The sequence below is a fragment of the Bombina bombina genome, chromosome 2, assembly GCF_027579735.1.
Source record: "Bombina bombina isolate aBomBom1 chromosome 2, aBomBom1.pri, whole genome shotgun sequence".
NCBI lineage: Eukaryota > Metazoa > Chordata > Amphibia > Anura > Bombinatoridae > Bombina > Bombina bombina.
Window position 1 is genome coordinate 1228741258 of NC_069500.1, and position 12558 is coordinate 1228753815.

Here is a 12558-nt window from a genome sequence, read left to right on the forward strand (position 1 = left end):
CAACATCTTTATGGCAGAATTTGAGCTATTTGACACGGATCTATTTCGTGACCCAAACATCAGGATGTTCAAGAGATATATAGATGACTTGTGTATCATTTGGACGGGCACCATACATGAGTTGGATAACTGGTTTGCCCAACTAAACGGATTAAGTGAACACCTCAAATTCAAAATGAATGCTTCTGATACCTGTATTGAGTTTTTAGATTTGTTAATCTTCAAGAATGGTAATCGCCTAGAGACTACTCTATACACCAAGGAGACGGATAGTAACTCCATCCTAAGAGCTGAGAGCTGCCATCCATCTGCCCTTAAAAAAACACTGCCTATCTCCCAATTGAAGAGAGTGGTACGGAACAACAGTACTGAAAGTAAAAAGTTGGAACAACTCCAGGAAATGGAGAACAAGTTTATCCAAAGGGGATATAAACGTAAAACCATTCAGGATATCAAATCTACTATTTCCACATTGACACAAGCTGAAGCATTGATAAATAGAACCAGCGAAGACACACCTGACGTGGCTTCAAGGATGACTTTCGTGACCACATATTCTCCTGACAAGTGGCAAACACCCAGTATTCTACAGGAGAATTGACACATCATCAACACAGATGAACGCTTACCCTTTAAGAATTCCATCCATCCGAGGGTTGGTTATAGACGTTCAAGATCTTTGAGGGACTACTTGATGTGTCCTGACAATGTCCATTGTTATACCAACAAGACTTGGTTAGGGAAGCCTAAACATGGTTGTTTTAAGTGTATGGGTTGCACTACCTGTAATGGGTTGGTACAAACCACCCATTTTGTCCACCCATGGCACAACAAATGCTATGCCATTAAGCACAGAGTCAGATGTACTACCAAGTTTATAGTGTACATGCTGCACTGTTGCTGTGGCAGATATTACATTGGCAAAACGAATGATGATCTACGCACCCGTATGGCCAATCACAGGTTATCCATACGTGCTGCCCTAGCCACTGGTGAAAATGATCAGCCAGTGGCTAGACACTTTTTGTCTGCAAAACATACTGTGGCCGATTTGCGATACGTGATCATTGATCACGTCCCTCCCTTACTGGGAGGGGGTAATAGGGCCAAATTGTTGTTGCAAAAAGAGACCAGGTGGATTTACACCTTGGATACTTTAATACCTAGGGGCCTTAATACCCATTTTGATATGCAATGCTTCTTGTAATGATCCTGTTTGTACATATTTTACACGTAATAGTATATTGTGTAGTACAGCTAGCCATAGATTCATACTAATCTGATAGTCATACTCTGAGTCTGTCAGTTATTAGATTATACAGGGATGATTAAGATTGTATTCATAATTTTTATGTCTTTTTGACATATTCCCACCTAGTTAAAGCAATTTTTGCAGTAGGTAGGTTTCATTTGTCTCCCTGGTCAAATTAATTATGTCCTGTTACAGGGTATGGATTTCATAATTACACTTGATATTCATTACTTGCCTGTTTTTTTGTAATCTTACTTATTCCCCTCAGTAGTTAAGATATAATATTTATTTGTAGCCAATTTTTGTCTTTGCTAAGTTTTGTTACATATTGTGAAGATGAGTTATTTAACACATATATCAGGGCTACTTAGGTTACATTTTTGTTTTTTTGTTTATATGAACATTGTTACATTGTAATTTCAGGCATTTTCCATTTTTAACTTTGCTTTTAGTTGTTTGTCCCAATGCAGCCACCGTAATTATCTCTGAGCATGCTCATTTGCGCAGATGAGAAGCTGCAGGTGTTTAGCAATCACAGTACATTGTGGAGGGTATTTAAGGGGAGTAAGTTGCACTATTTTTGTTATGTGTCTGAGGAAGGGGCTAACTACCCCGAAACGTCACAGTTAAATTAAAGAAGTTTGTGTTTTCACAGCGGAGAGTGCAGGACCTGTTTATTTAATTTGTTTACTTTACCTACCCAGAGCACCCCGGAAGTTGGAAGTTTATTGTGTGTGCAGATCCCCTGCTTGATGTTTTCCTATCTATCTATCTATCTATCTATCTATCTATCTATCTATCTATCTATCTATCTATATATATATATATATATATATATATATATATATATATATTTATATAGATATACACCGGTATATACATATTTAGACATGTATATGTATGTTTCTCTATGTTGAAGCCATTTGTAGTCCTACTTTTTTCTAACACCTGAGAAGTCATATCTTTGAGACCTTATAACTGTTTATTGCAATTTTAAAAATAAATACATTTATTAGATAGTTATTATGACTTCCACTGTACTTTTAAATGTAAAAGTTAACCAGACTTATGAAGTTGCGGTAATCATTCTAGTGTAAATTGCAATTGCGCTCACGCATTTGCATTTGCTTTCAACTTGTAATACGGCCTTGAAAACCTGATGTCTCTTGCGCACAAACAATAGCGTTCCACGCATAATATAGCCCTATATTAGCTGTCCCTGGGTACCACCCCTTTTATATTTTGTCTGGTTCCTGTGGTCCAACCTAGTTTAATTATAGCCCTAATTACAAATGTTTAATTTATCTTATCATGAGGGATATTATATATTATATTTATCATATTCTATTTGGAGCAAGATTCTACACAAGCATTATAGTATTGTGTGCGCATAAGTGCAAGAGTATTGTTGTCTATTTGTGTAACATTCTTAAAGGGACATAAAACCCAATTTTTTTCTTTCGTGATTTAGAAAGAGCATGTCATTTTAAACAACTTTCTAATTTACTTCTATTATCTAATTTGCTTCATTCTCTTGATATCACTTGCTGAAGAGCATATCTAGATATGCTCAGTAGCTGCTGATTGGTTGCTGCACATAGAGGCCTTGTGTGATTGGCTCACACATGTGCATTGCTATTTATTCAACAAAGAATATCTAAAGAATTGAGCAAATTGGATAATAGAAGTAAATTGGAAAGTTGTTTAAAATGGCATGCCCTATCTGAATCATGAAAGTTTAATTTTGACTAGACTGTCCCTTTAAGGATCTATAAAAACGAAAGGGCATTACAACTTAAATTTCGTTATTATTGGAATGTAAGTTATGTACATGAAATCAAGTTTATTTTTTATCAGTGATGAGTCGTACAATATGTCATAATAACATTTATTTTCTTTTTTAATCTTCAATTTTTATGCAAACTGAAACTGCTTTTTATTTGAATTTTTATTTGTTATTTTAAAAAAACTTCAGGTTGCAACATGGCTCTGAAAACATAATTGTAACCCTTTTTTTTGTAAAGATATTACTGAACACCATGGTACCAATTCAGTTTTCTATTCTAACGGCTTGGTCTCAGCTGACCTAATCAGAACAACATTGGAAGTGGTACTATTTATGTTCAGTTTTAAATGGGCACGATTGAAATACAGAATGTTTCATTATGCATAAAAAAAAAAAATACCCAGCTTTTGTGTAAAAGAAAATGGTGTATTCCTGGAGATGCTAAAAGAAGATTATGTATCCTAGGTTACATACAACATGCTGCACACTACTTAAAGGGACAGTAAACTTACAAAATAATGTTATATAATTCTGCAACATTATCTTAGGGGCAGCTTTCAAAATAAAATGCATTGGCAGATATTTTATTTCAAAGTTGGACTCTGCTCCAGGCTCTACTGAGCGGGTCTTATTTTTCAAATGCGCTTCACGGGCACGCTGTCTAGTCACAGCACGCCAGAATCTAATCAATATTTTATAGAGACTTTTAATTGAAGATGCACTGTAGCTTAATGTAGCCACTGCCATTCTAATACCCTTTGCTGCAGCCACCTACTTCAAAACTTAGGGCAAGATTACATATTGGGCGTCGCCTGCTAAAGCCAGCGATGCTAGTTTTTAGTTAAAGTGAGCAATCACATATACGGCGCCACATATAAATGCGGCATGTATATTTCACCCATCGCCCGCAGTTTTTACTCCCATAAACTAACATAGAACCGGCGTCGGCTGACGGTATCACATATTCAGCGCAAGGAGTTACGCAACAAAAATTGATACATTTTACTCCATGTTTACCTCGCCACACATAGGCAGGCGCAGCAAGCCTTGCACGGAATATGAATGCACCGTAACTCCCTAGAAGTCTTAACAACCACTTAAGGCATGCGCAATATCTACCTGTCAACCGCCATCCCCCACCGCAATAAATAATAAAATCTATTAACCCTTAATCCGCCAACCCCCACATTGCCATCTACTTATTAAAACTATTAACCCCTAATCCACCATTCCCTCACATTGCAAAGTATCTAATTACACTATTAACCCCTAACCCACTATCCCCCCACATTGAAATCTACCTATTAAAACTAATAACCCCTAATCCACCATCCCCTCACACTGCAAAGTATCTAATTACACTATTAACCCCTAATAGACCATCCCCCCACATCGCAAAGTATCTAATTACACTATTAAACCCTAACGACGCAATATACCTGATAAAGTTATTAACCCCTAATCCGCCATTCACCCACAGCGCAAATAACCTAATTAAAGTTTTAATTAAACCGCCAACCCACCATAACACCAACTACCTAATTAACCCCTAAACCGCCACCCCCCCACAACGCAAATAATTTTAAGTACTAAGCCACCTAACCTAACACCCCCTAAGTTAAACCCAATCATATAAAATAAAAAAGACTACCTTACTAATAAATTAATTAAAAATTACAAAATTAAAAAAATCCTAACATACAGTTAAAATAAAAAATCCTAACATTACATTAAAATTACAAAAAATAAGAAAGTCTAAAATTACATAAAAAATAAACAAAATTATCAAAAATAAAAAAAATTAAACTTAATCTCATATCCCTATAAAAAAATAAAAAGCCCCCCAAAATAAAAACACCCCCTAAATCTAACACTAAACTACCAATATCGCTTAAAAGGGCCTTTTGTAGGGCATTGCACTAAAGCAATCAGCTCTTTTACCCCCAAAAATGACAAAGCCCCCCTCCCAATACAACCCCCCACCCACCCAAACCCCCAAAATAAAAAAAACTAACACTAAACTCAGCTCTTTTGCTGCCCATTAAAATAAAAAATCCCTAATCTAAAAAAATAAACCCACCCAAAAAAATAAAATAAAAACCTAAATATAACCCCGAAATAGGTACTCACCATTTCTGAAGTCCGGCGGTGAAGTTCTTCTTCCAGACGGCAACATCTTCATCCAGCGTGGGGACCTCTTCTATCTTCATCTGGAGCGATGGCGGCGTGGAGCGGAGGTGGCCCCATAGCAGAAACGGCGGCAGCGCAGACATCCAGCGTGGAGGATCCTCTTCATGCAGTCGCCGCCGCACACTGAAGCTTCAATGCAAGGTACCCGTTTTATATTTGGGGTACCTTGCATTCCTATTGGCTGACATAGGATGAGAGCTACTGAAATCCTATTGGCTAATTTTATGTAATTGGGGTTAACTTAGGGGGTGTTAGGTTAGGGGGCTTAGTGATTATATTAGTTCTTTGCGTTGTGGGGGATGGTGGTTTAGGGGGTTTATTAGGTTTATTGCATTGTGGGGGGATGGCAGATTAGGGGTTAATAGTTTACTTAGGTTTATTGTGTTGTGGGGGGATGGCGGTTTAGGGGTTTATCACTTTTATTATTAGTCGCAATGTGGGGGATGGTGGATATAGGGGTTTTGACGTGTCGCGTTTATTTTTGAAAGGCGAGTTAGACTTTTACGGGCAATGTAGTATTTTTTTTGTTTTAAACTTAAACGCCGCCAGTTTATAATGATCTGACAGCGCCGTATATGTGATTCACCTGATGTGCAAGGTGAACTTACAAGCGACGCGGGTTTCAGCAGTTGTGCTGAAACCTGAGCATCATATGTAATCTTGCCCTAATTGTTTTTGTTGAACTAACGGTTTGAATTGTTCTCCAATCAGTGCTGTATGTGTTTTTTTGTTCTCCTATTGAAGAACAGTTTAAACTGTTAGCTCACCAAAAATGAGTTTTGAAGTGGGCGGCCGTATTGCAGGATATTATAACAGCACAGCTAGGTTATTAGAAGTGATCAATTAAAGTCTCTGTTAAATATTGCTATGATTCTGGACCTGATATTAAAACATGTAAAGATTACCATCACTCTAAGCCAAATACACATCAGATATCTATATCTTAGAGTAGTGGACACATTTATTGACTGCTAGCCTTTGACTAAAATTAAGGGAGATAAGATAAACTTACTCACTAGGGTTTTCATAAAAAAATTGAAATTATTAATAAAGTAAAAATTTTAAATGCTTTTTAAATATATAAGGGCCGAATTATCAAGCTCCGAATGGAGCTTGATGCCACTGTTTCCGTGCGAGCCTTCAGGCTCGCCGGAAACAGCAGTTATGAAGCAGCGGTCTAAAGAACCGTTTTTTGTAATTTTGACTGTTTGGTGTTCAAAGAAAAAACAGTGGGTATAAGGTGCGCAAATCTACCCCTGCATTACACACTAATCTGCTCCCATAAAGCAGATAATCAAAGAATCGGTACAAAGAGAAGAGGGGTGTGTGTATGCGCTAAACAGCTACGGGGAAAAAAGTTTGGCAGTGATATAGTATTTCTAATAAATAAGTGTGTTAGTGATGTGTTATACAGAACTAATAAGTTGGAATCTAAATATTTATATGTCTGTTTTATCAAGATTAATATATCTTTTTAATTTGGGATTAATAAATCTTATGTTTGCTTAACCTGTTTTCTATAACTGGATTCATTCTTAGATGAATAAGCCTTATTTTATGATACGTCTAGGTAAGAATATTTAGATTCCAACTTATTAGTTCTGTATAACACATCACTAACACACTTATTTATTAGAAATACTATATCACTGCCAAACTTTTTTCCCCGTAGCTGTTTAGCACATACACACACCCCTCTTCTCTTTGTACTGACTGTTTGGTGTTCCCTGCTTTCTCTGGGTGGTGCAGCCTGTGTAAACAAGTGTATGATTATTATTATAAGAACAATTACTTTCTTTTTTGTGCAGTCGAGACCTCCACCACCATGTCCTCCACAGGATCCAGAGGAAGAGGAGGAAAAAGTAGATATTGTAATTGCCATGTTTGAATTTCATCCAGCTGAGCCACATGACCTTACTCTGGTTAAAGGGGAAGAATATATTATATTAGAAAAGAAGGATATCCATTGGTGGAAAGCAAAAAATAAATATGGGTAAGTACAATGATGTAGCAAATTTAATATTCAGTTACTTTTGTAAAATAACAGATGTAGCACACTGGCTGTTCTTTGATTGTCATTGTGCAGATACATTTTTTTATATATATACTTTTTTCTTCCTAAACTGGTGATAGTCCATGATTCCTTACTTGTGGGAAATCATTACCTGACCACCAGGAGGAGGCAAAGGCACCCTACACCAGAGCATTTATATCCTTCCTACTTCCTTGTTCATCCCAGTCTTTCTTTGCCTCTCTAGGAGCTGGTGAAGATAGAGGTGCTTAGGATTCCTTAATTATTTTATGGAATTTTATTATTTTATTCTCTCATATGGTGAAACTTTGAAAAGAGGGGTATAGGAGAGTAATGGCTGTGCAATGTCATTGTCACACAGGAGTCTTGGTCACAAGCTTGCCTTGAGTGTCACTGGGACTGTTCCTTTAGCCTCCTCCTGTTAGGCTTCATGATGTACTCCCTCAGTATACAATCTACTGTAAGTCACAGTACTGGATGGGCTCTCTCCTGTATTCTTCATTCATATTAGGGTAAGATAAGTGGACTGGGCAGTTGCTGGTAAATACCTACTTTATGTAAATGCTGTACATTTAGAAGTGTACAGCATAGCCAAAACTTTAACAAATCTGTGACATTTCTGCTGCGAGTAATTCAGTACTTACAGTACTGAAGGAATGTTACACTATTTTGTGTTGCCCTTTTAAGACAGTTGCCAATTTAAATAATCTGGGACTTCTTTCCTTCCTAAACTAATTTGACCCATTGTCAATCAGGCAGGGGATGGCTTCCTTTTGTCACAAATGTACTTACTCTACGCAGCCAGGGGGCAAATTTAAAGTTGGGGAATGTATTTTATTTAGCACTCTGTACACTTCTCGCCCTCAGGATTCCTCTTTGCGTGCTTTTCTCCTTAGTTCTGCTTCACTCTGCTGGAGCCATCTTCTTTGCAGCAATGCTGTTCCCTGCTGAGTGGTTGGTCTGGATGGGTTAAGATCCCTATACCAGGAGCAAAGTTGGTAGTTTTTAAGGTGATTGGGCAATTTAATTGGAAACGTTGATATAACATTTATTCTGTCCATTCATACTGTTTATAGTGCTACAGTAATCTTTGCTATTGCTTGTATTTTCTTATTGTACTTTATCTTCCAGTACTGTTAACTTGTATTTAACCTTATGGAACAAACCCCTCCTGGGTTGGGTCCACAGACTTTTTTATCATCTAACAAGTGCATGGTTTGCAAGGTGGTTACTGTCCTCTGAGTGACGCTACTGATTTTGCTCCAGTTAATGTAAATGTATATGTATTTCCTCTAGCTCTTCAGCTAAGGGTGGTGTACATATTCTTCTGCTGAGGCTGTTCAGATATCTGCCTCTGATGCTTATATTACCTCCTCAGCTCCCACAGAATCCCACCAGTGTACCTCCTCAGCAGTCTACATTCCTGTGTGGATTTTCTGACTCTGTGGTGGATTCTTAGATTCAGGCTTTTAAGACAGTCACTGGAGTTATCACAAGGTCTGAAAGGTGTATCTTTCTTGGTGTTGGAGTGAGGTTAATACTGGCATTCTTTTAGGATTTTCCTTATTTTACAATTTCTCCTAGATGGATTAGATAAGGGTTTCTCGGCCAGTACTTTGAAGGGACATATTAATGTGCTTTCTGTCCTTTTACATAGGAAGTTGGCTTGCTCACAGGTACCCACAGACCCTAAAACGGCACACAGGATTATATATATAGAATAAACTCATCAGGATTAATTCCCCCTTTTTTTTGTTTTATATATCTCTCTCTGTCAAGTCACTGACACACATTAGATTGTTTAATATCTATTATATTGATATTTAGATATGTTAATATCTGCAATTTCGGACATGCTGAATAATAGTAAAAAAATAAAAAATAATGTGCCTTGGTATCTCAATCCCCTTCTCAACAGTCATTAAGTGAGTGGGTGTATTAATAAACTTAATAATAGAAATCGTATTTCCATAATGCTTACTCCATACCTCTAGTGTTTTGGAGTAAACAAAATTAACATTAGTCTTTCAGTCTATTTTTTTTACATATGGAGGGCTGGTTACTAATGGCAGGATTTGCTCAGGACTAAATTACATTATAATCACATTTTTATTTAAAAAAATAGGTAGGAAATTAGTTAATTTAATGAGTTAAATGAAACTGTATAGACGACTCAAATGAACAAAATCTGATAGAAATACAAATATTTTTTATTTTGATATAAGCAGGGGTCACATAAAAAACATTGGTGGGCTGATGTTGCCCACAGAACATAGTTTGGCTGTCCGTGGCCTAGGTCAGGGTTACATCAATCTAGCTCCATTTGTTAAACAAATACAGTGCTAGTGTAAATTAATGAACATTTTAGTTGCATCTGGCACCCAGCCTCCTCAGCCTAGAGCTACGTTTAACATTGTGTTTCTTTTGCTTGTTTCTTCTTACTTTACCACTCGGCATCTGCCATGTATAATACGTTTGCAGTTGCTTAGGAAAGGACATGTAATGTATATAGTGAACACAAAGCAAATCAAGAGCTCTGTCCTTGGTGAGAGTCTATTGCAAAATTTCATTTTATATCTTTTAACCATGAATAAATCTGATCCACAATGCTGTTGATTACATGAATGGTTGGCACCATTGCTTTTAACTTAGCCTAAATATCTCTGTGACTTACTGTCTGACTGATGTTGTAAGCGTTGTATTCATGTTATCTTTTGTATGCTTCTCAGCATACACTTAGGGCCAGATTACAATACAAGTGGAGCGTTATTTAGAAGTAAGCTTTTTGCGCACGTTGGGTAGCGCTTGTTTTACGAGTTGAAAGTAAATAGTTTTTGAACAAACGCTAACCTGAGGCCCACAGATATATATGATAATGAATAGGTTTAGCTATAAACAGATATAATAACTTTGTGTATTGCCATGTACTTTTTATATGTCAATAAGTGTATACATATGTATTTATGCGTTTGTGTATATATGCCTGTAAATACATATATACACATATAAATACATATGTACACACATATACTTATTTAGCAATGTATATGTATATATCTCTGTTAAAGCCCTTTGCAGTCTTTATTTTCTAACACCTGAGATCTCATATCATTGAGCCTTTATAACTTTTTTGTGCAATATTTTTTTAAAATAATTTTATTAGATAGTGTTATTATAGTTGTAATTGTACTTTGTAATGTATTTTTGATGTGTTTTGGGACATTTATTGAGGATGCTGTAATCATTCTAGAGTAAATTGTGATTTAACGATCATCTTTACTTTCAACTTGTAATATGAGGGTTAATCCAATCTGCACACACTCTCGCGATAAACCCCTTTTTGCTTGTGCGTAACTGTTAAATTGCAACTCATAATCTAACCCTAAATGGCCAAATTGATTGTTTTCATTTCAGTAAAAGTAGTGAAACATTATCAATATTGCCAAATATGTAAAAAAAAAAAAATTGGTAATGTGTATAGATATTATTTAACAATATGCTATTTTTATTTATATTTCAGGAAAGAAGGGTATATCCCAAGCAATTATGTAACTGAGAAAAAGTTAGACAACTTAGACCAATATGAGTGAGTATTTAATTTTAATTTTACGTTTTACAATTATGCATCAGACCAGTACCTCAAAATGCCAGTGGTCAAACTTACACAATCGGTCATCTTTGAAAGAAGAGTCAGTCACTGCGATTGATCCACTGTTCAACACAAGTGTGAAATGTTTAAACATGTCAGATTTGTAAAACTCTACAGTCATCTGTATTGAATATGTACTTGTGAAACATATTTTCTACCAGTCATAATAAATAAATCATACAATATAATTCCCTTAAGGAGGAAGTAACATTTGTATTATCTTTATTTTTTAATCTATTTAACATTTTCTAAATATAGTTATATCTTTGTCATAACCAGATAGCTTTAGATTTTTTTGTTGTAGTTTGAATATAAATGATGTTGCTCATACGTTCTACAATAATCTACTTAGCATACATCCAACTGTACTTGTTCCAACTAAAATTCCTCCTGGATTGCCTTGACTCTTCCAGTTTGTCAGTAAGTTGGCTCCCTCACTGGACGGACAAATACCCCCCTAGTCTCCCATTCTTGTGTAAAGAATATTTAATGTGAGAATGTATAAACTTTTCTTGTGAACACCCTAATTGTATAAAGTGAAACCCCAATGTCCAAACAAACACATATTAGGAAACATTTCTTTTTTTTTCTTTGTATTTGAGGCATTGTCTTTACATATTAATTTGAAGATGGATTTGTTATAGAATGATTAGTTACTAGGCAATGTTGTCTTCTGCAGGTGGTATAGCAGAAATATGAACAGAAATAAAGCAGAACAACTTCTTAAAAATGAAGTAAGTGTTCATCTTTAAGGTTACCAAGCAAATGGAATAAACTCTTCAATTGCTCTCATTAATGTTTTTATGGGTTAGTTATCATATGATACAACATCTGTTAGTATTTTTGTATTCATTATTTTTCTCATTTGACATTATTCGTCATACAGAGAAATACATCAATATGAGAATTTCTTTATAGTGTGCTGGTACTAACAAAAAAAAAAGACTGTAACTCAGTTTAACTTCTACTGAATTGAATATTCAATGCTTGTATTTATAGTAATATTACTAGTCTATGCAAAGTACTCATGCTAATTCAACCTATAGCTGTGCATACGTCTGGTTATTCATTCCAAGTCTCTGTATCAAGGACATTATCTCTATGCATCATGTCTAACTATTGATATTTTACAAGTTTTCCAAAACAGTATTGTAAAATGCCTAAACATGGTGCTACTGGAAAACAACTTTCAAAACATAAGAATAATCGAAGGCTAAAACTGTAAATAACAAGACCAAGACTTACATAAGTATGATAAGTCCTTCCACCTCTCGAGGCCGGAGACCGCTCCACTCCCACCAGCTCATCACTGTAGTTGTACTATATTTATGTTTGTATTGGGACTATACGTGATGGAGGTGGGTGAAGTGCATCTTCCCAAAGAAACCTTACATCTAGAAAAAAAGTCTAATTTATTGTGTTTGAGGTAACCATACTCCTCTAGGTTTAAGAGCTCAGACATTCTCTCCAACCATTCGACCCTTGAGGGGGTTGACGTGGTCTTCCACGCCTGTGCGATTAAAGATCTATCACTATTTAACCCTATCTGTAATATTGTTGTTAGGCGTTTACACGTCTTTTTAGGAAGGTCATTCAGAAGCGCAATTCTGGGAGATTATGTAATTTTTTTTATCTATGAACGACTTGAA

At 35.9% G+C, this 12558-nt stretch overlaps 1 protein-coding gene across 2 annotated transcripts in view; it reads left to right on the top strand.

Moving 5' to 3' along the window:
* TEC (tec protein tyrosine kinase) overlaps nt 1-12558 on the top strand; it is a 431581-nt gene that overhangs the window by 311848 nt on the left and 107175 nt on the right. For both annotated transcript variants that reach the window (XM_053703987.1, XM_053703986.1), the window contains exons 7-9: nt 7037-7221; nt 10781-10846; nt 11589-11643. In XM_053703987.1, coding sequence (XP_053559962.1) covers nt 7037-7221; nt 10781-10846; nt 11589-11643 — 306 coding nt within the window. The remainder of the gene's footprint in view (nt 1-7036; nt 7222-10780; nt 10847-11588; nt 11644-12558) is intronic.